General features: G+C 47.7%; 2 protein-coding genes across 2 annotated transcripts; one reads left to right on the top strand and one right to left on the bottom strand.

The window, feature by feature from the left end:
• Positions 1-374: 374 nt before the first annotated feature.
• pold3 (polymerase (DNA-directed), delta 3, accessory subunit) lies at positions 375-2,581 on the top strand. The gene is made up of 2 exons (XM_079561721.1): positions 375-453; positions 2,354-2,581. Exons 1-2 carry the CDS (start codon positions 432-434, stop codon positions 2,554-2,556), a joined length of 225 nt encoding a protein of 74 aa, XP_079417847.1. The 5' UTR covers positions 375-431; the 3' UTR covers positions 2,557-2,581.
• A 1,092-nt stretch (positions 2,582-3,673) lies between these two features.
• Positions 3,674-23,285, bottom strand: nudt13 (nudix (nucleoside diphosphate linked moiety X)-type motif 13). Its single transcript, XM_079561798.1, has 8 exons — positions 23,099-23,285; positions 22,051-22,193; positions 21,187-21,294; positions 18,729-18,835; positions 18,286-18,411; positions 17,971-18,082; positions 13,722-13,876; positions 3,674-3,880 (listed from the first exon to the last, which is right to left on the bottom strand). Exons 1-8 carry the CDS (start codon positions 23,227-23,229, stop codon positions 3,689-3,691), a joined length of 1,074 nt encoding a protein of 357 aa, XP_079417924.1. The 5' UTR covers positions 23,230-23,285; the 3' UTR covers positions 3,674-3,688.
• Between the last annotated feature and the right edge of the window lie 274 nt (positions 23,286-23,559).

Raw genomic sequence — 23,559 nt, 5'->3', positions numbered from 1 at the left:
TAGACCTGGTTTAGTCCAGGTTTAGTCCTGGTTTAGTCCTGGTTTAGTCCAGGTTTAGTCCTGGTTTAGTTCTGGTTTAGTCCTGGTTTAGACCTGGTTTAGTCCAGGTTTAGTCCTGGTTTAGTTCTGGTTTAGTCCTGGTTTAGACCTGGTTTAGTCCAGGTTTAGTCCTGGTTTAGTCCTGGTTTAGTCCAGGTTTAGTCCTGGTTTAGACCTGGTTTAGTCCAGGTTTAGTCCCGGTTTATTCCTGGTTTAGTCCTGGTTTAGTCCAGGTTTAGTCCCGGTTTATTCATGGTTTAGTCCTGGTTTAGTCCTGGTTTAGTCCTGGTTTAGACAGAAAATCTTATTGTAGTTTTTTTTCTCTTTTTCAGCCTGAAAATCCCTCGACGAAGACGAGGAAACGGCGCCGAGTCCTCAAATCTAAAACTTTCATGGACGAGGAGGGCTGCATCGGTGAGAAACTTATGTAGAATATATATATATATATATATATAAATATATAAATATAATATAATATAATATAATATAAAATAAAATAAAATAAAATAAAATAATATAATATAATATAATATAATATAATATAATATAATATAATATAATATAATATAATATAATATAATATAATATAATATAATATAATATAATATAAAACAAAACAAAACAAAACAAAACAAAACAAAACATTTTATTTATATTGCACTTTACATTTCAGCGAAACCTCAAAGTGCTACAACAGAAGAATAAAATCTGATAAAAACAAAAAAGAACATTCACATAGTAAAAACAACACAGCAAACAAAAAATTAGTCTGAAAAGGCCTTTAAAAATAAATGTGTTTTTAGGCCTTTTTTAAAGGCCTCAACACTGGGGACCCTCAGGGACTCTGGCAGGGCGTTCCAGAGTCTCGGGGCAACTGCCTTAAAGGCCCTGTCGCCCATTGTGGAGATAAATAAACTAAAGCCCTGTTGGATCAGATGTTGGTCACTCACTCATTCATAAAGACTTTTAAATATGACTAGGGATGCACTGATACCGATACCAGTATCGGGCTGATACCGCATACTCGTACTCATTCATGAGGTCCCGATACCAGAAACCGATACCATTTGACGTGCGGCCAGCGCAGCTACGAGGCGCGGCTACGAGGCGCGGCTACGAGGCGCGGCTACGAGGCGCGGCTACGAGGCACCGCTACGAGGCGCAGCTCTCAGCTGAGGAGAGAAGAAGCAACAAACTGGAGAATAGTTTAGTGTAAACACAATAATCCACATAGAGCTGACTTTATTACAGACTGCGCTCTCTAAACCAGAGTCTGAGCTGGATTTAACCAGAGCTAATGTTGTTAGAGCTGCAGCGTCTGCAGTGTTTACAACATACAGGCTAACGATGCTAACTCGCTGCAGCGTCTGCAGTGTTTACAACATACAGGCTAACGATGCTAACTCGCTGCAGCGTCTGCAGTGTTTACAACATACAGGCTAACGATGCTAACGCGCTGCAGCGTCTGCAGTGTTTACAACATACAGGCTAACGATGCTAACTCGCTGCAGCGTCTGCAGTGTTTACAACATACAGGCTAACGATGCTAACGCGCTGCAGCGTCTGCAGTGTTTACAACATACAGGCTAACGATGCTAACTCGCTGCAGCGTCTGCAGTGTTTACAACATACAGGCTAACGATGCTAACTCACGGCTAACAGTTTTTAGCCATTCTGACGCCGTTTTATGCCCAGGGGTTTATTCATCTGAAAAACTAACCCAGCGACTAAAAAGTCCTCAGAAAATCCAGATTAAAGACCTACAGCATGTTTATATTGAGGGAAAATGAGCTGCAGCAGAACAATGAAAACGCTGTAGCTTCTCGCTAAGTTACTACAAACACACGAGAAAATCTACAGGAGCTGAAGTAAAGACGAAAAGAGACCATTTAAGAAACATCTCAATACTATTGTTAAATAAAAACACATAAATGAATAAAGCTCAGGCATTGGGAGCTTTAGGACATGGACTTTTCTGTCTATGATGGACAGGGCAATAAAAATAAAACATTATATTCTATGAAAATAAAATAAATAAATAAATGGCATCAGCACAATTCTAATATAACTGCTCTTAAATGTGTCGCCGACTTTACTTAAGGAAATGTACATGAGTAAATTAACTCATTACAAAGAAAGAACGTATACTCATAGTATTCAGTATCGGCGAGTACTTAAATCCAAGTACTCGTATTGGTTTTAGAAACAGTGGTATCGGTGCATCTCTAAATATGTGACACGTAATAATTTAGTGTTTTTACTCCAGTCCTGTCCTGAACATCAGACTCATCCCCGTCTCTGTGTCCCTCTGCAGTGACGGAGAAGGTCTACGAGAGCGAGTCCTTCTCTGAAGACGACGAGCCTCAGACCAAAGCGGCTCCTGCGTCTCTGCCCGGCCCTAAAGCGGCTCCTAAAGCGGCCGCGCTCAGGCCCCAGGCCGACGACAAGAGGAAAAGAAACATGGCCGCCAAAAGCACCAAACAGCCGTCCATCGCCGGCTTCTTCAACAAGAAATGAGCTGCTGAAGACACGAGAGCAGGCGCCGATGCTGAAGTACGTGTCCACCAGAGGAACATCAGGTTCTTTCATTTGCTGCTGTTGAGGTTTCTTCAAACCAGTGGAACCTGAAGATTTCTCTGGTCTGGTTTGACGACGCCACATTTATTAGGGCTGGGCGATGGCACCAAACATCACATCCACATATATGTAGGTTGAATATCGAGAGATACGAGCTGTGAAGTTAAATGTTAAGTTAAAGCCAAATACGAGTAACGTAAACACTACAACAAAACTCTGTACGGTGCGGATTTAAATAAAAAATAGCCTTAAAAATAAGTATTACAACTGTGTATCGATATATGGTCTAATTCAATCTCTCATTTTCAAATAACATTTACAAACGTCAACACCAGTTCAGAGAAATCACTCAAATCAGCGAGTCTTGAGTGGACCATCGCAACATGGCCGCCATCGCAACATGGCCGCCATCGCAACATGGCCGCCAGAGCTGTTTTCATGTCAAGTGTTTGTTTGTAATGAGCCACAAACTTCTTAGACGCTGCTTTGGTTTGAATAATAAAAGTTTATCTTTTTGTAAGTATCGTTTTTATTGTGTTTATTTATCTGAATATCAAAACAAGGTTTAAATGTCATTAAAAAGCTTCACAGTGGATTCAAACTGGCCTTAAATCTGAAGCTCAAACAGTCGTGAGTTTGTAGTTTTGAATGAAATTTCCCGTTTTCTGTAATTGACTAATGTTTATCGTCTTTATGAGGAAATACTGGCTGTGTATAGTGTGTATAGTCACTATATATTCACTATATAGTCACTATATAGTCACTATATATTCACTATATAGTGACTATATAGTGCGGCCTATGTAGTGAATGAGGGGTTAGGGACGAGGGTGGACATTCGGACACAGCCTCTGAGACTTTGTTTCATGTGAATCGGCCTCAGAAATGAGAGAATCGAGCTACAAGCTAAGACGGTTGCCATGGTTACGCCTCCATTTTCTTCAGGAGGGATTTAAACCTGGCTCGATTTGAAAGCAAAACATCAGATGATGAATTCACACACGCTCCTCCACGTTCTCATTAAAAACAAGATTTATTCAAGTGTGAGGTCCGTGAGGTCATCGTGAGGTCATCATGAGGTCATGTGGCGTCTCTGAAGCTCCACCCACTCAGAGATCAGCCGGTGTGCAATGGCGTGCTTGGGAGGGAACCATGTGACGGCGGGCGCTCCTCGTCGCGGCGGCGTCCGGACGCTCAGGCCGCGCTCGATCTGCTCCAGGTCGAACCACCGAGCGTCCTCCAGCTCCGAGCGGTCTACAGAGAGCTGAGACAAAACGAGCGTGAAGAGCGTCTGATCTACAGAGAGCTGAGACAAAACGAGCGTGAAGAGCGTCTGATCTACAGAGAGCTGAGACAAAACGAGCGTGAAGAGCGTCTGATCTACAGAGAGCTGAGACAAAACGAGCGTGAAGAGCGTCTGATCTACAGAGAGCTGAGACAAAACGAGCGTGAAGAGCGTCTGATCTACAGAGAGCTGAGACAAAACGAGCGTGAAGAGCGTCTGATCTACAGAGAGCTGAGACAAAACGAGTGTGAAGAGCGTCTGATCTACAGAGAGCTGAGACAAAACGAGCGTGAAGAGCGTCTGATCTACAGAGAGCTGAGACAAAACGAGCGTGAAGAGCGTCTGATCTACAGAGAGCTGAGACAAAACGAGCGTGAAGAGCGTCTGATCTACAGAGAGCTGAGACAAAACGAGTGTGAAGAGCGTCTGATCTACAGAGAGCTGAGACAAAACGAGCGTGAAGAGCGCCTGATCTACAGAGCTGAGACAAAACGAGCGTGAAGAGCGCCTGATCTACAGAGCTGAGACAAAACGAGCGTGAAGAGTGTCTGATCTACAGAGAGCTGAGACAAAACGAGCGTGAAGAGCGCCTGATCTACAGAGAGCTGAGACAAAACGAGCGTGAAGAGCGTCTGATCTACAGAGAGCTGAGACAAAACGAGCGTGAAGAGCGTCTGATCTACAGAGCTGAGACAAAACGAGCGTGAAGAGCGTCTGATCTACAGAGCTGAGACAAAACGAGCGTGAAGAGCGCCTGATCTACAGAGAGCTGAGACAAAACGAGCGTGAAGAGCGTCTGATCTACAGAGAGCTGAGACAAAACGAGCGTGAAGAGCGTCTGATCTACAGAGAGCTGAGACAAAACGAGCGTGAAGAGCGTCTGATCTACAGAGAGCTGAGACAAAACGAGCGTGAAGAGCGTCTGATCTACAGAGAGCTGAGACAAAACGAGCGTGAAGAGCGTCTGATCTACAGAGAGCTGAGACAAAACGAGCGTGAAGAGCACATGATCTACAGAGAGCTGAGACAAAACGAGCGTGAAGAGCGTCTGATCTACAGAGAGCTGAGACAAAACGAGCGTGAAGAGCGTCTGATCTACAGAGAGCTGAGACAAAACGAGCGTGAAGAGCGTCTGATCTACAGAGAGCTGAGACAAAACGAGCGTGAAGAGCGTCTGATCTACAGAGAGCTGAGACAAAACGAGCGTGAAGAGCGTCTGATCAGAGAGCTGAGACAAAACGAGCGTGAAGAGCGCCTGATCTAAAGAGCTGAGACAAAACGAGCGTGAAGAGCGTCTGATCTACAGAGAGCTGAGACAAAACGAGCGTGAAGAGCGTCTGATCTACAGAGAGCTGAGACAAAACGAGCGTGAAGAGCGTCTGCTCAGAGAGCTGAGACAAAACGAGCGTGAAGAGCGTCTGATCTACAGAGAGCTGAGACAAAACGAGCGTGAAGAGCGTCTGATCTACAGAGAGCTGAGACAAAACGAGCGTGAAGAGCGTCTGATCTACAGAGAGCTGAGACAAAACGAGCGTGAAGAGCGTCTGATCTACAGAGAGCTGAGACAAAACGAGCGTGAAGAGCGTCTGATCTACAGAGAGCTGAGACAAAACGAGCGTGAAGAGCGTCTGATCTACAGAGAGCTGAGACAAAACGAGCGTGAAGAGCGTCTGATCTACAGAGAGCTGAGACAAAACGAGCGTGAAGAGCGCCTGATCTACAGAGAGCTGAGACAAAACGAGCGTGAAGAGCGTCTGATCTACAGAGAGCTGAGACAAAACGAGCGTGAAGAGCGTCTGATCTACAGAGAGCTGAGACAAAACGAGCGTGAAGAGCGTCTGATCTACAGAGAGCTGAGACAAAACGAGCGTGAAGAGCGTCTGATCTACAGAGCTGAGACAAAACGAGCGTGAAGAGCGCCTGATCTACAGAGAGCTGAGACAAAACGAGCGTGAAGAGCGCCTGATCTACAGAGAGCTGAGACAAAACGAGCGTGAAGAGCGTCTGATCTACAAAGAGCTGAGACTAAACGAGCGTGAAGAGCGTCTGATCTACAGAGAGCTGAGACAAAACGAGCGTGAAGAGCGCCTGATCTACAGAGAGCTGAGACAAAACGAGCGTGAAGAGCGCCTGATCTACAGAGAGCTGAGACAAAACGAGCGTGAAGAGCGCCTGATCTACAGAGAGCTGAGACAAAACGAGCGTGAAGAGCGCCTGATCTACAGAGAGCTGAGACAAAACGAGCGTGAAGAGCGTCTGATCTACAGAGAGCTGAGACAAAACGAGCGTGAAGAGCGCCTGATCTACAGAGAGCTGAGACTAAACGAGCGTGAAGAGCGTCTGATCTACAGAGAGCTGAGACAAAACGAGTGTGAAGAGCGTCTGATCTACAGAGCTGAGAAAAAACGAGCGTGAAGAGCGTCTGATCTACAGAGAGCTGAGACAAAACGAGCGTGAAGAGCGCCTGATCTACAGAGCTGAGACAAAACGAGCGTGAAGAGCGTCTGATCTACAGAGAGCTGAGACAAAACGAGCGTGAAGAGCGTCTGATCTACAGAGAGCTGAGACAAAACGAGCGTGAAGAGCGCCTGATCTACAGAGAGCTGAGACAAAACGAGCGTGAAGAGCGCCTGATCTACAGAGAGCTGAGACAAAACGAGCGTGAAGAGCGTCTGATCGGAGCTGAGACAAAACGAGCGTGAAGAGCGTCTGATCTACAGAGAGCTGAGACAAAACGAGCGTGAAGAGCGTCTGATCTATAGAGAGCTGAGACAAATCGAGCGTGAAGAGCGTCTGATCTACAGAGCTGAGACTAAACGAGCGTGAAGAGCGTCTGATCTACAGAGCTGAGACAAAACGAGCGTGAAGAGCGTCTGATCTACAGAGAGCTGAGACAAAACGAGCGTGAAGAGCGACTGATCTACAGAGAGCTGAGACAAAACGAGCGTGAAGAGTGTCTGATCTACAGAGAGCTGAGACAAAACGAGCGTGAAGAGCGTCTGATCTACAGAGAGCTGAGACAAAACGAGCGTGAAGAGCGTCTGATCTACAGAGAGCTGAGACAAAACGAGCGTGAAGAGCTTCTGATCTACAGAGAGCTGAGACTAAACTAGCGTGAAGAGCGTCTGATCTACAGAGAGCTGAGACAAAACTAGCGTGAAGAGCGTCTGATCTACAGAGAGCTGAGACTAAACGAGCGTGAAGAGCGTCTGATCTACAGAGAGCTGAGACAAAACGAGCGTGAAGAGCACATGATCTACAGAGAGCTGAGACAAAACGAGCGTGAAGAGCGTCTGATCTACAGAGCTGAGACTAAACGAGCGTGAAGAGCGTCTGATCTACAGAGAGCTGAGACAAAACGAGCGTGAAGAGCGTCTGATCTACAGAGAGCTGAGACAAAACGAGCGTGAAGAGCGTCTGATCAGAGCTGAGACAAAACGAGCGTGAAGAGCGCCTGATCTACAGAGAGCTGAGACAAAACGAGCGTGAAGAGCGTCTGGTCTACAGAGAGCTGAGACAAAACGAGCGTGAAGAGCGTCTGATCTACAGAGAGCTGAGACAAAACGAGCGTGAAGAGCGTCTGATCTACAGAGAGCTGAGACAAAACGAGCGTGAAGAGCGTCTGATCTACAGAGAGCTGAGACAAAACGAGCGTGAAGAGCGTCTGATCAGAGCTGAGACAAAACGAGCGTGAAGAGCGTCTGATCTACAGAGAGCTGAGACAAAACGAGCGTGAAGAGCGTCTGATCTACAGAGAGCTGAGAAAACGAGCGTGAAGAGCGTCTGATCTACAGAGAGCTGAGACAAAACGAGCGTGAAGGGCGCCTGATCTACAGAGAGCTGAGACAAGACGAGCGTGAAGAGCGCCTGATCTACAGAGAGCTGAGACAAAACGAGCGTGAAGGGCGCCTGATCTACAGAGAGCTGAGACAAGACGAGCGTGAAGAGCGCCTGATCTACAGAGCTGAGACAAAACGAGCGTAAAGAGCGTCTGATCTACAGAGAGCTGAGACAAAACGAGCGTGAAGAGCGTCTGATCTACAGAGAGCTGAGACAAAACGAGCGTGAAGGGCGCCTGATCTACAGAGAGCTGAGACAAGACGAGCGTGAAGAGCGCCTGATCTACAGAGAGCTGAGACAAACCGAGCGTGAAGAGCGTCTGATCTACAGAGAGCTGAGACAAAACGAGCGTGAAGAGCGTCTGATCTACAGAGCTGAGACAAAACGAGCGTGAAGAGCGTCTGATCTACAGAGAGCTGAGACAAAACGAGCGTGAAGAGCGTCTGATCTACAGAGCTGAGACAAAACGAGCGTGAAGAGCGTCTGATCTACAGAGAGCTGAGACAAAACGAGCGTGAAGAGCGCCTGATCTACAGAGAGCTGAGACAAAACGAGCGTGAAGAGCGCCTGATCTACAGAGAGCTGAGACAAAACGAGCGTGAAGAGCGTCTGATCTACAGAGAGCTGAGACAAAACGAGCGTGAAGAGCGCCTGATCTACAGAGAGCTGAGACAAAACGAGCGTGAAGAGCGTCTGATCTACAGAGAGCTGAGACAAAACGAGCGTGAAGAGCGTCTGATCTACAGAGAGCTGAGACAAAACGAGCGTGAAGAGCGTCTGATCAGAGCTGAGACAAAACGAGCGTGAAGAGCGTCTGATCTACAGAGAGCTGAGACAAAACGAGCGTGAAGAGCGCCTGATCTACAGAGAGCTGAGACAAAACGAGCGTGAAGAGCGCCTGATCTACAGAGAGCTGAGACAAAACGAGCGTGAAGAGCGTCTGATCTACAGAGAGCTGAGACAAAACGAGCGTGAAGAGCGTCTGATCTACAGAGAGCTGAGACAAAACGAGCGTGAAGAGCGTCTGATCTACAGAGAGCTGAGACAAAACGAGCGTGAAGAGCGTCTGATCTACAGAGAGCTGAGACAAAACGAGCGTGAAGAGCGTCTGATCTACAGAGAGCTGAGACAAAACGAGTGTGAAGAGCGTCTGATCTACAGAGAGCTGAGACTAAACGAGCGTGAAGAGCGTCTGATCTACAGAGAGCTGAGACAAAACGAGCGTGAAGAGCGTCTGATCTACAGAGAGCTGAGACAAAACGAGCGTGAAGAGCGTCTGATCTACAGAGAGCTGAGACAAAACGAGCGTGAAGAGCGTCTGATCTACAGAGAGCTGAGACAAAACGAGAGTGAAGAGCGTCTGATCTACAGAGCTGAGACAAAACGAGCGTGAAGAACGTCTGATCTACAGAGAGCTGAGACAAAACGAGCGTGAAGAGCGTCTGATCTACAGAGAGCTGAGACAAAACGAGCGTGAAGAGCGTCTGATCTACAGAGAGCTGAGAGAAAACGAGCGTGAAGAGCGCCTGATCTACAGAGAGCTGAGACAAAACGAGCGTGAAGAGCGTCTGATCTACAGAGCTGAGACAAAACGAGCGTGAAGAACGTCTGATCTACAGAGAGCTGAGACAAAACGAGCGTGAAGAGCGTCTGATCTACAGAGAGCTGAGACAAAACGAGCGTGAAGAGCGTCTGATCTACAGAGCTGAGACAAAACGAGCGTGAAGAGCGTCTGATCAGAGAGCTGAGACAAAACGAGCGTGAAGAGCGCCTGATCTACAGAGAGCTGAGACAAAACGAGCGTGAAGAGCGTCTGATCTACAGAGAGCTGAGACAAAACGAGCGTGAAGAGCGTCTGATCTACAGAGAGCTGAGACAAAACGAGCGTGAAGAGCGTCTGATCAGAGAGCTGAGACAAAACGAGCGTGAAGAGCGTCTGATCTACAGAGAGCTGAGACAAAACGAGCGTGAAGAGCGTCTGATCAGAGCTGAGACAAAACGATCGTGAAGAGCGTCTGATCTACAGAGAGCTGAGACAAAACGATCGTGAAGAGCGTCTGATCTACAGAGAGCTGAGACAAAACGAGCGTGAAGAGCGCCTGATCTACAGAGAGCTGAGACAAAACGAGCGTGAAGAGCGCCTGATCTACAGAGAGCTGAGACAAAACGAGCGTGAAGAGCGTCTGATCTACAGAGAGCTGAGACAAAACGAGCGTGAAGAGCGCCTGATCTACAGAGAGCTGAGACAAAACGAGCGTGAAGAGCGTCTGATCAGAGAGCTGAGACAAAACGAGCGTGAAGAGCGCCTGATCTACAGAGAGCTGAGACAAAACGAGCGTGAAGAGCGTCTGATCAGAGCTGAGACAAAACGAGCGTGAAGAGCGTCTGATCTACAGAGAGCTGAGACTAAACGAGCGTGAAGAGCGCCTGATCTACAGAGCTAAAAAAAAACGAGCGTGAAGAGCGTCTGATCTACAGAGAGCTGAGACAAAACGAGCGTGAAGAGCGTCTGATCTACAGAGAGCTGAGACAAAACGAGCGTGAAGAGCGTCTGATCTACAGAGCTGAGACAAAACGAGCGTGAAGAGCGCCTGATCTACAGAGCTAAAAAAAAAACGAGCGTGAAGAGCGTCTGATCTACAGAGAGCTGAGACAAAACGAGCGTGAAGAGCGTCTGATCTACAGAGAGCTGAGACAAAACGAGCGTGAAGAGCGTCTGATCTACAGAGCTGAGACAAAACGAGCGTGAAGAGCGTCTGATCTACAGAGAGCTGAGACTAAACGAGCGTGAAGAGCGTCTGATCTACAGAGAGCTGAGACAAAACGAGCGTGAAGAGCGTCTGATCTACAGAGCTGAGACAAAACGAGCGTGAAGAGCGCCTGATCTACAGAGAACTGAGACAAAACGAGCGTGAAGATTGTCTGATCTACAGAGAGCTGAGACAAAACGAGCGTGAAGAGCGTCTGATCTACAGAGCTGAGACAAAACGAGCGTGAAGAGCGTCTGGTCTACAGAGCTGAGAAAAAACGAGCGTGAAGAGCGTCTGATCTACAGAGAGCTGAGAAAAAACGAGCGTGAAGAGCGTCTGATCTACAGAGCTGAGAAAAACGAGCGTGAAGAGCGTCTGATCTACAGAGAGCTGAGACAAAACGAGCGTGAAGAGCGCCTGATCTAAAGAGAGCTGAGACAAAACGAGCGTGAAGAGCGTCTGATCTACAGAGAGCTGAGACAAAACGAGCGTGAAGAGCGTCTGATCTAAAGAGAGCTGAGACAAAACGAGCGTGAAGAGCGTCTGATCTACAGAGCTGAGACAAAACGAGCGTGAAGAGCGTCTGATCTACAGAGAGCTGAGACAAAACGAGCGTGAAGAGCGTCTGATCTAAAGAGAGCTGAGACAAAACGAGCGTGAAGAGCGTCTGATCTACAGAGCTGAGACAAAACGAGCGTGAAGAGCGCCTGATCTAAAGAGAGCTGAGACAAAACGAGCGTGAAGAGCGTCTGATCTACAGAGCTGAGACAAAACGAGCGTGAAGAGCGTCTGATCTACAGAGAGCTGAGACAAAACGAGCGTGAAGAGCGTCTGATCTACAGAGAGCTGAGACAAAACGAGCGTGAAGAGCGTCTGATCTACAGAGAGCTGAGACAAAACGAGCGTGAAGAGCGTCTGATCTACAGAGAGCTGAGACAAAACGAGCGTGAAGAGCGTCTGATCTACAGAGAGCTGAGACAAAACGAGTGTGAAGAGCGTCTGATCTACAGAGAGCTGAGACAAAACGAGCGTGAAGAGCGCCTGATCTACAGAGCTGAGACAAAACGAGCGTGAAGAGCGTCTGATCTACAGAGAGCTGAGACAAAACGAGCGTGAAGAGCGTCTGATCTACAGAGAGCTGAGACAAAACGAGCGTGAAGAGCGTCTGATCTACAGAGCTGAGACAAAACGAGCGTGAAGAGCGTCTGATCTACAGAGAACTGAGACAAAACGAGCGTGAAGAGCGTCTGATCTACAGAGAGCTGAGAAAAAACGAGCGTGAAGAGCGTCTGATCTACAGAGCTGAGAAAAAACGAGCGTGAAGAGCGTCTGATCTACAGAGAGCTGAGACAAAACGAGCGTGAAGAGCGTCTGATCTACAGAGAGCTGAGACAAAACGAGCGTGAAGAGCGTCTGATCTACAGAGCTGAGACAAAACGAGCGTGAAGAGCGTCTGATCTACAGAGAGCTGAGACAAAACGAGCGTGAAGAGCGTCTGATCTACAGAGAGCTGAGACAAAACGAGCGTGAAGAGCGTCTGATCTACAGAGCTGAGACAAAACGAGCGTGAAGAGCGTCTGATCTACAGAGCTGAGACAAAACGAGCGTGAAGAGCGTCTGATCTACAGAGAGCTGAGACAAAACGAGCGTGAAGAGCGTCTGATCTACAGAGAGCTGAGACAAAACGAGCGTGAAGAGCGTCTGATCTACAGAGAGCTGAGACAAAACGAGCGTGAAGAGCGCCTGATCTACAGAGAGCTGAGACAAAACGAGCGTGAAGAGCGTCTGATCTACAGAGAGCTGAGACAAAACGAGCGTGAAGAGCGTCTGATCTACAGAGAGCTGAGACAAAACGAGCGTGAAGAGCGTCTGATCTACAGAGAGCTGAGACAAAACGAGCGTGAAGAGCGTCTGATCTACAGAGAGCTGAGACAAAACGAGCGTGAAGAGCGTCTGATCTACAGAGAGCTGAGACAAAACGAGCGTGAAGAGCGTCTGATCTACAGAGAGCTGAGACAAAACGAGCGTGAAGAGCGTCTGATCTACAGAGAGCTGAGACAAAACGAGCGTGAAGAGCGTCTGATCTACAGAGAGCTGAGACAAAACGAACGTGAAGAGCGTCTGATCTACAGAGAGCTGAGACAAAACGAGCGTGAAGAGCGCCTGATCTACAGAGAGCTGAGACAAAACGAGCGTGAAGAGCGCCTGATCTACAGAGAGCTGAGACAAAACGAGCGTGAAGAGCGTCTGATCTACAGAGAGCTGAGACAAAACGAGCGTGAAGAGCGCCTGATCTACAGAGAGCTGAGACAAAACGAGCGTGAAGAGCGCCTGATCTACAGAGCTGAGACAAAACGAGCGTGAAGAGCGTCTGATCTACAGAGCTGAGACAAAACGAGCGTGAAGAGCGTCTGATCTACAGAGAGCTGAGACAAAACGAGCGTGAAGAGCGCCTGATCTACAGAGCTGAGACAAAACGAGCGTGAAGAGCGTCTGATCTACAGAGAGCTGAGACAAAACGAGCGTGAAGAGCGCCTGATCTACAGAGAGCTGAGACAAAACGAGCGTGAAGAGCGTCTGATCTACAGAGAGCTGAGACAAAACGAGCGTGAAGAGCGCCTGATCTACAGAGAGCTGAGACAAAACGAGCGTGAAGAGCGTCTGATCTACAGAGAGCTGAGACAAAACGAGCGTGAAGAGCGTCTGATCTACAGAGAGCTGAGACAAAACGAGCGTGAAGAGCGTCTGATCTACAGAGCTGAGACAAAACGAGCGTGAAGAGCGCCTGATCTACAGAGAGCTGAGACAAAACGAGCGTGAAGAGCGTCTGATCTACAGAGAGCTGAGACAAAACGAGCGTGAAGAGCGTCTGATCTACAGAGCTGAGACAAAACGAGCGTGAAGAGCGTCTGATCTACAGAGAGCTGAGACAAAACGAGCGTGAAGAGCGTCTGATCTACAGAGAGCTGAGACAAAACGAGCGTGAAGAGCATCTGATCTACAGAGAGCTGAGACTAAACGAGCGTGAAGAGCGTCTGATCTACAGAGAGCTGAGACAAAACGAGCGTGAAGAGCGTCTGATCTACAGAGAGCTGAGACAAAACGAGCGCCTTTACAGAGCTGTCTATAATTCATGTCTATGATCAGGATATTAATCTGCTTTATATCCGGACTAAATAAACAGAAACATCATAACACTCTGAGCCCTGGATTTGTTTCATTGGACTGACCTGTGAGTGGGCGGGGCTGACGGCAGCGAAGCAGCCAATCATGAAGGAGCTGTTGGGGAAGGGCCAATGTTGAGACGAGCTGTAAGTGACGGACAGCACCTCGAGTCCCGCCTCCTCCGCCACCTCCCTGCGGACGGACTCCTCCACGCTCTCACCTGAGGGTCACATGACTATACAGGTCACATGACTGAGAGACAGGTCACATGACTGAGAGACAGGTCAAATGACTGAGAGACAGGTCACATGACTGAGAGACAGGTCACATGACTGAGAGACAGGTCACATGACTACACAGGTCACATGACTGAGAGACAGGTCACATGACTGAGAGACCGGTCATATGACTGAGAGACAGGTCACATGACTACACAGGTCACATGACTGAGAGACAGGTCACATGACTGAGAGACAGGTCACATGACTGAGAGACAGGTCACATGACTGAGAGACAGGTCACATGACTGAGAGACAGGTCACATGACTGAGAGACAGGTCACGTGACTGAGAGACAGGTCACGTGACTGAGAGACAGGTCACGTGACTGAGAGACAGGTCACGTGACTGAGAGACAGGTCACGTGACTGAGAGACAGGTCACGTGACTGAGAGACAGGTCACGTGACTGAGACAGGTCACATGACTGAGAGACAGGTCACATGACTGAGAGACAGGTCACATGACTGAGAGACAGGTCACATGACTGAGAGACAGGTCACATGACTACACAGGTCACATGACTGAGAGACAGGTCACATGACTGAGAGACAGGTCACATGACTGAGAGACAGGTCACATGACTGAGAGACAGGTCACATGACTGAGAGACAGGTCAAATGACTGAGAGACAGGTCACATGACTGAGAGACAGGTCACATGACTGAGAGACAGGTCACATGACTGAGAGACAGGTCACATGACTGAGAGACAGGTCACATGACTACACAGGTCACATGACTGAGAGACAGGTCACATGACTGAGAGACAGGTCACATGACTGAGAGACAGGTCACATGACTACACAGGTCACATGACTGAGAGACAGGTCACATGACTGAGAGACAGATCACATGACTGAGAGACAGGTCACATGACTGAGAGACAGGTCACATGACTGAGAGACAGGTCACATGACTACACAGGTCACATGACTGAGAGACAGGTCACATGACTGAGAGACAGGTCACATGACTGAGAGACAGGTCACGTGACTGAGACACAGGTCACATGACTACACAGGTCACATGACTGAGAGACAGGTCACATGACTGAGAGACCGGTCATATGACTGAGAGACAGGTCACATGACTACACAGGTCACATGACTGAGAGACAGGTCACATGACTGAGAGACAGGTCACATGACTGAGAGACAGGTCACGTGACTGAGAGACAGGTCACATGACTGAGAGACAGGTCACATGACTGAGAGACAGGTCACATGACTACACAGGTCACATGACTGAGAGACAGGTCACATGACTGAGAGACAGGTCACGTGACTGAGAGACAGGTCACGTGACTGAGAGACAGGTCACATGACTGAGAGACAGGTCACATGACTGAGAGACAGGTCACATGACAGAGACAGGTCACATGACTGAGAGACAGGTCAAAGACAGGTCACATGACTGAGAGACAGGTCACATGACAGAGACAGGTCACATGACTGAGAGACAGGTCACATGACAGAGACAGGTCACATGACTATACAGGTCACATGGCTGAGAGACAGGTCACATGACTGAGAGACAGGTCACATGACTGAGAGACAGGTCACATGACAGAGACAGGTCACATGACTGAGAGACAGGTCACATGACTGAGAGACAGGTCACATGACTGAGAGACAGGTCACATGACAGAGACAGGTCACATGACTATACAGGTCACATGGCTGAGAGACAGGTCACATGACTGAGAGACAGGTCACATGACAGAGACAGGTCACATGGCTGAGAGACAGGTCACATGACTGAGAGACAGGTCACATGACTGAGAGACAGGTCACATGACTGAGAGACAGGTCACATGACTGAGAGACAGGTCACATGACTGAGAGACAGGTCACATGACTGAGAGACAGGTCACATGACTGAGAGACAGGTCACATGACTACACAGGTCACGTGACTGAGAGACAGGTCACATGACTGAGAGACAGGTCACATGACTGAGAGACAGGTCACATGACTGAGAGACAGGTCACGTGACTGAGAGACAGGTCACATGACTGAGAGACAGGTCACATGACTGAGAGACAGGTCACATGACTGAGAGACAGGTCACGTGACTGAGAGACAGGTCACATGACAGACACAGGTCACGTGACTGAGAGACAGGTCACATGACTGAGAGACAGGTCACGTGACTGAGAGACAGGTCACATGACTGAGAGACAGGTCACATGACTGAGAGACAGGTCACATGACTGAGAGACAGATCACATGACTGAGAGACAGGTCACATGACTGAGAGACAGGTCACATGACTGAGAGACAGGTCACATGACTACACAGGTCACGTGACTGAGCGACAGGTCACATGACTGAGAGACAGGTCACATGACTGAGAGACAGGTCACATGACTGAGAGACAGGTCACATGGCTGAGAGACAGGTCACATGGCTGAGAGACAGGTCACATGACTGAGAGACAGGTCACATGACTGAGAGACAGGTCACGTGACTGAGAGACAGGTCACGTGACTGAGCGACAGGTCACATGACTGAGAGACAGGTCACATGACTGAGAGACAGGTCACATGACTGAGAGACAGGTCACATGACTGAGAGACAGGTCACATGACTACACAGGTCACATGACTGAGAGACAGGTCACATGACTGAGAGACAGGTCACATGACTGAGAGACCGGTCACATGACTGAGAGACAGGTCACATGACTGAGAGACAGGTCACGTGACTGAGAGACAGGTCACATGACTACACAGGTCACATGACTGAGAGACAGGTCAAAGACAGGTCACGTGACTGAGAGACAGGTCACATGACTGAGAGACAGGTCACGTGACTGAGAGACAGGTCACATGACTGAGAGACAGGTCAAATGACTGAGAGACAGGTCACGTGACTGAGAGACAGGTCACGTGACTGAGAGACAGGTCACGTGACTGAGAGACAGGTCACATGACTGAGAGACAGGTCACATGACTGAGAGACAGGTCACATGACTGAGAGACAGGTCACGTGACTGAGAGACAGGTCACATGACTACACAGGTCACATGACTGAGAGACAGGTCAAAGACAGGTCACGTGACTGAGAGACAGGTCACATGACTGAGAGACAGGTCACGTGACTGAGAGACAGGTCACATGACTGAGAGACAGGTCAAATGACTGAGAGACAGGTCACGTGACTGAGAGACAGGTCACATGACTGAGAGACAGGTCACGTGACTGAGAGACAGGTCACATGACTGAGAGACAGGTCACATGACTGAGAGACAGGTCACATGACTGAGAGACAGGTCACGTGACTGAGAGACAGGTCACGTGACTGAGAGACAGGTCACGTGACTGAGAGACAGGTCACGTGACTGAGAGACAGGTCACATGACTGAGAGACAGGTCACATGACTGAGAGACAGGTCACATGACTGAGAGACAGGTCACATGACTGAGAGAGAGGTCACATGACTGAGAGACAGGTCACGTGACTGAGAGACAGGTCACATGACTGAGAGACAGGTCACATGACTGAGAGACAGGTCACATGACTGAGAGACAGGTCACGTGACTGAGAGACAGGTCACATGACTACACAGGTCACATGACTGAGAGACAGGTCAAAGACAGGTCACGTGACTGAGAGACAGGTCACATGACTGAGAGACAGGTCACGTGACTGAGAGACAGGTCACATGACTGAGAGACAGGTCAAATGACTGAGAGACAGGTCACGTGACTGAGAGACAGGTCACATGACTGAGAGACAGGTCACGTGACTGAGAGACAGGTCACATGACTGAGAGACAGGTCACATGACTGAGAGACAGGTCACATGACTGAGAGACAGGTCACGTGACTGAGAGACAGGTCACGTGACTGAGAGACAGGTCACGTGACTGAGAGACAGGTCACGTGACTGAGAGACAGGTCACATGACTGAGAGACAGGTCACATGACTGAGAGACAGGTCACATGACTGAGAGACAGGTCACATGACTGAGAGAGAGGTCACATGACTGAGAGACAGGTCACATTACACAGGTCACATGACGGACACGAACCCATGTCGCAGAAGCCGGCCAGAGCGCTGTAGAGTCCGGGAGGAAACGAGGCCTGACGACCCAATAAACAGCGAGTCCCATCATGCACCAGGGCGATCACCACCGGAGACATCTGCAGCACAGGAGGAGGAGTATTCGCAGTCACAATACTATTCACAGTATTCGCAGTCACAGTACTCTTCGCAGTATTCGCAGTCACAGTACTCTTCGCAGTATTCGCAGTCACAGTACTCTTCGCAGTATTCGCAGTCACAGTACTCTTCGCAGTATTCGCAGTCACAGTACTCTTCGCAGTATTGGCAGTCGGCCCAGTACCTGTGGATAGCTGTAGTTCTGCGTCCCGGCCGTGAACCTGTGACTTCCCGCTCGGTTCCTCTGGGTGGGTTTCCCGGAGCAGCTGCAGAATCGGTGAGTCTGATGCCATCGCAGCAGCGCCTGACTCTGGAACCACAGACACGGGTCAGGCCTTCACTGTAAAGCCTGACTCTGGAACCACAGACACGGGTCAGGCCTTCACAGTAAAGCCCGACTCTGGAACCACAGACACGGGTCAGACTCTGGAACCACAGACACGGGTCAGGCCTTCACATTAAAGCCCGACTCTGGAACCACAGACACGGGTCAGGCCTTCACAGTAAAGCCCGACTCTGGAACCACAGACACGGGTCAGGCCTTCACAGTAAAGCCCGACTCTGGAACCACAGACACGGGTCAGGCCTTCACAGTAAAGCGTCACAGCGTGTGGTGCAGTGACTGACCTTGGCCACTAGAGGCGCCTCAGGGTCAGACAGCAGGAAGTAGGACTTTCTCAGGTCCACAAACTTCCCTCCACTTTCTTCTTCTACAGCGGCGGCGTCCACAGCAGCTGCAAAGGAAACGCTCCACATTACAGACACATTGTTATTATTATCGTTTTTATTGTGACTTTAACCTCTTAACTCCCACCTGAACCAATCACATTTTCTCCAGTTTGGCTTTACCCAAATCTAAAAGCTTCTTGGGGAAAAAAAGCGTCAAAATGGAGACGAAAAATGAGAAGAAAATGAGGATGTGAACGCAACAAAAAAAAGTTCAAAAAGTGACAAAAATAGCGACAAAAAGCAACCAGAGAGCAACAAAAAAGAGAAAAAAACGTGACATTAATGCAACAAAAAAAGCGACAAAAGAGCAGCAAGAAAGAAACAAAAATGTGTAAATAAATTGAAACTAAAAAGCGATAAAAAGAGCCAAAAAAATCCAACAAAAAAGTGTCAAAAGAGCAGCAAGAAATCGACAGAAGTGCAACAAAAAAGTAGCAAAAAAAGGTGTCAAAAATGAGAGGAAAAAAACATTGACAACAACATGGCCACAACGCGAGGAAAAATATCAGTTTTGTGGGTCTTAGCTTTCAAATGAGGCGTTACTCTGGCCTTTAGGCAAAGAGGACCGACCTCTGGCTGTGGCCAAAGCGCTGACCCGTCATAGGTCATAGGATTTAATATTTTACGGCTGTTCTATAAGGGGATTTTACTAATATTAGCATTTAGCCGCTGTTAGCGCAACTTTAGCTGGTGTTAGCGTAGCATTTGCATGTAGCTCACAATCGGGAAGCTGAAAACTAACTCAGCGACTGAATTCTCCGGGTTCTAAGATTCAAAATGACAAACGGCAGCTTCAGGTTCCCTCAGATTCAGTGAAAGTCGTGTTTTTAAGGCGAGACACTTTAGGTGAAAGTATTGATGTTTCCCGCAGTGGTGGAAGTGGAGATTTGTATCTGTTTTCCTCCCTTTACATCTTAGTTTTCATGTCAGATATAAAAATGATGATGTTTGTTTTATGATGTTTTGTCTGCGAGGTGGGGGCGACCCGGAAGTAGAAAGGCCGTCTTTCCCGCGGGTTTTCATTCATAAATATTGACAGATTTGACATCCACGTGTCCTGCTAAGGGGCCCCGTGATGACGCTTTCACCCAAATATGGTGTTTTTCCTCCTACGAGACGCTGGAGCGGAAAAGTGGAAGAACGGGCCGAGCATGACAAAAAAATGACAAAAATTTGATTTAAAAAATGACGAACAAAATGACAAAAAAAATGACAAAAAAAATGACAAAATATTGACAAAAAATGACAAAATGTGACAAAAATGTGATAAAAAATTGATTAAAAATTTTAAAAAAAATACCAAAAAATGACAAAATGTGACAAAATGTGACAAAATGTGACAAAAATGTAATAAAAAATTGATTAAAAAATGACAAAAAAAATACCAGAAAATGACAAAATATTGACAAAAAAATAACAAAAAATTGATTAAAAAAATGACGAAAAAATGACAAAATATTGACAAAAAATGACAAAATGTGACAAAAAAAATAACAAAAATGTGATTAAAAAATGACAAAAATTGTGAAAAAATGTGATGAAAAAATGGACGAAAAAAGGACACAAGTTTGAAAAATTTTGACCAAAAAATTACAAAATATTGATTAAAAAAATGACGAAAAAATGACAAAATATTGATTAAAAAATTGACAAAAAATGAAAAAAAATGAAAAAAAAAATGACAGAAAAGTTACAAAAATGATTTCCATCCACGTGTCCTGCTAAGGGGCCCCGTGATGACGCTTTCACCCAAATATGGTGTTTTTCCTCCTACGAGACGCTGGAGCGGAAAAGTGGAAGAACGGGCCGAGCATGCGCACTCGCTACAAAACTTCAGGGCTGGTTTTCTCTGAATGAGAGAAGCCGCACTCGGGCAGAGCCTGAGCCCTTATAGAAGCTCCCACAGACTCCACACTTTACAGGCTGAGACACAACAACATTCTGAAGGTTTTTTCAGAGGGATTTTTTAATGTCTAATTCCTAGCCTGATTTATTCAGCTTTGAAACCAAAAAAATAGGCGTTTGAGTTTTTACAGATTTTTTCACTGATGATTAGTTTATTGAAAAACTAAACAAAATATCCCAAATCCCCTCTGAAAAAATCTGAGTTACTATCCATCCATCCAGACAATTAACATAGACAATTTTGGCCATTTTAATGCTCAAAATGCCTTATTTTTATGTGAAAACATAAAATGACAGAAAAAATGCAATACATTTTTCTCTCATATTTATATCTGTGATGTTCAGCAAAAGCTTTAAATTGACATCTCTACATTTATTTTTTTTCCCTATTCACCTGCAGTGTCTTGCCTTAAAGACAGGTCTGATTCATGAATAATGGGAGGAGCTTTACCCAGGTCCAGGCAGAAGTGGGCGTGGCCTCTGTCGGTGCAGCCAATCAGAATGGAGTCCTGGATGATTGACAGGTCAGCGCCGAGTTTCCGTAGCAACGAGTTCACGTCTGAAACGGGAGAAAAATCAAACTTTAAAAAAATTAATTATTATTATTATAGGCGTATATTACCGTGTTATTGCCGTGTTATTACCGTGTTATTGCCGTGTTATTACCGTGTTATTACCGTGTTATTACCGTGTTATTACCGTGGTATTACCGTGTTATTACCGTGTTATTACAGTGTTATTACAGTGTTATTGCCGTGTTATTACCGTGTTATTACCGTGTTATTACCGTGTTATTGCCGTGTTATTGCCGTGTTATTACCGTGTTATTACAGTGTTATTACAGTGTTATTGCCGTGTTATTACCGTGTTATTACCGTGTTATTACCGTGTTATTACCGTGTTATTGCCGTGTTATTACCGTGGTATTACCGTGTTATTACCGTGTTATTACAGTGTTATTACAGTGTTATTGCCGTGTTATTACCGTGTTATTACCGTGTTATTACCGTGTTATTGCCGTGTTATTGCCGTGTTATTACCGTGTTATTACAGTGTTATTACAGTGTTATTGCCGTGTTATTACCGTGTTATTACCGTGTTATTACCGTGTTATTACCGTGTTATTACCGTGTTATTGCCGTGTTATTACCGTGGTATTACCGTGTTATTACCGTGTTATTACAGTGTTATTACAGTGTTATTGCCGTGTTATTACCGTGTTATTACCGTGTTATTACCGTGTTATTGCCGTGTTATTACCGTGTTATTGCCGTGTTATTACCGTGTCATTGCCGTGTTATTACCGTGTTATTACCGTGGCAGTGCAGGGACACGGAGGAGAAGCCGTGGTCCTGGTTCTTCTTCAGCAGCGGCTGCAGTGAGTGGAACAACATGAGCTCAGACTCCGACACGGCGGCTTCACAGGCCCCGTCGTCCTGTTTCAGACGCTCCAGGAACCTGCGGGGACAGGACGGACTGTAGGGGGCGCTCACCCGGACAAGAGGGGCGCTAACCCGGACTGTAGGAGGCGCTAACCCGGACAACAGGGGCGCTAACCCGGACTGTAGGAGGCGCTAACCCGGACAACAGGGGCGCTAACCCGGACTGTAGGGGGCGCTAACCCGGACAACAGGGGCGCTAACCCGGACAACAGGGGCGCTCACCCGGACAACAGGGGCGCTCACCCGGACAACAGGGGCGCTAACCCGGACAACAGGGGCGCTCACCCGGACAACAGGGGCGCTCACCCGGACAACAGGGGCGCTCACCCGGACAACAGGGGCGCTAACCCGGACAACAGGGGCGCTCACCCGGACAACAGGGGCGCTCACCCGGACAACAGGGGCGCTCACCCGGACAACAGGGGCGCTCACCCGGACAACAGGGGCGCTAACCCGGACAACAGGGGCGCTCACCCGGACAACAGGGGCGCTCACCCGGACAACAGGGGCGCTCACCCGGACAACAGGGGCGCTAACCCGGACAACAGGGGCGCTAACCCGGACTGTAGGAGGCGCTAACCCGGACTGTAGGGGCCGTAAACCCAGAACCCCTAACCCTAAATTATAAACCCTAAACTAGGGCTAAAGAGGAACTTCTGTGGAAAATCCTCTCCTTCAGAGCAGCTCGTCTGAACCTGGTTTGTCTTGTGACTAAACTCAATTTTAGGCTCAGATTATTTTCCGCCACGTTAGAAAACAGATCCTACAGAAGCCGAGCAGAACCTCAGGAGCCCGTCCAGACCGGCCTGAGGCGCTGAAGGTCTGATCGGACCCTGATACGGTCCAGACACGGCACTCAGACCAGGTAATTACACTGCGGCGGTTATTACACTTATGTAACAACTGTTCAAACCAGCTCACCTCATCCTGGAGACGAATCCGGAGCAGCAGCGAAACGAGGAGCCAAACGAGGAGCCAAACGAGGAGCCAAACGAAGAGCCAAACGAAGAGCGAGACAGGCCGGACACCAGGACCCGGAGCGGCTGCAGCATCGTCCCGACTCTGGATGAAAACAAGACAAGCCTTAACTCAGCACATTCTCTCCGGTTTGGCTTTACCCAAATCTAAAAGCTTGTTATAAAACTGAAAAAACGTCGATATAGCAACGAAAACGAGGATGAAAACGCAACAAAAGAGCGACAAAATGAGGCCAAACACGACAATAAAGCTACGGAAAAACACGCTGAAAACACAAAAACACAACAAAATGAAACAAAAAAAATGATTTATGGCCTTAGCTTTCAAATGAGGCGTGACTCTGTTGCTCTCCAGTCCAGAGGGTTCTAGATTATGGTAAAACTGGAGAAATGTGCTGTGTTCAG

Source organism: Gobius niger, assembly GCF_951799975.1.
Source record: "Gobius niger genome assembly, chromosome: 8".
NCBI lineage: Eukaryota > Metazoa > Chordata > Actinopteri > Gobiiformes > Gobiidae > Gobius > Gobius niger.
Note: the sequence above shows the minus strand (reverse complement) of the source record. Positions and strands in the feature narration are given on the sequence as shown.

Bases quoted from the DNA above. Each gene is read 5' to 3' on its own strand.
- pold3 (XM_079561721.1), top strand. From the start codon at position 432: ATGGACGAGGAGGGCTGCATCG. The intron at 454-2,353 runs GTGAGAAACTTA...GTCCCTCTGCAG, and splicing joins GGACGAGGAGGGCTGCATCG to TGACGGAGAAGGTCTACGAG.
- nudt13 (XM_079561798.1), bottom strand. From the start codon at position 23,229: ATGCTGCAGCCGCTCCGGGTCCTGGTGTCCGGCCTGTCTCGCTCTTCG. The intron at 22,194-23,098 runs GTGAGCTGGTTT...CTGTCCCCGCAG, and splicing joins GGATTCGTCTCCAGGATGAG to GTTCCTGGAGCGTCTGAAAC. The intron at 18,412-18,728 runs GTCAGTCACTGC...CTGTGGTTCCAG, and splicing joins AGGCGCCTCTAGTGGCCAAG to AGTCAGGCGCTGCTGCGATG.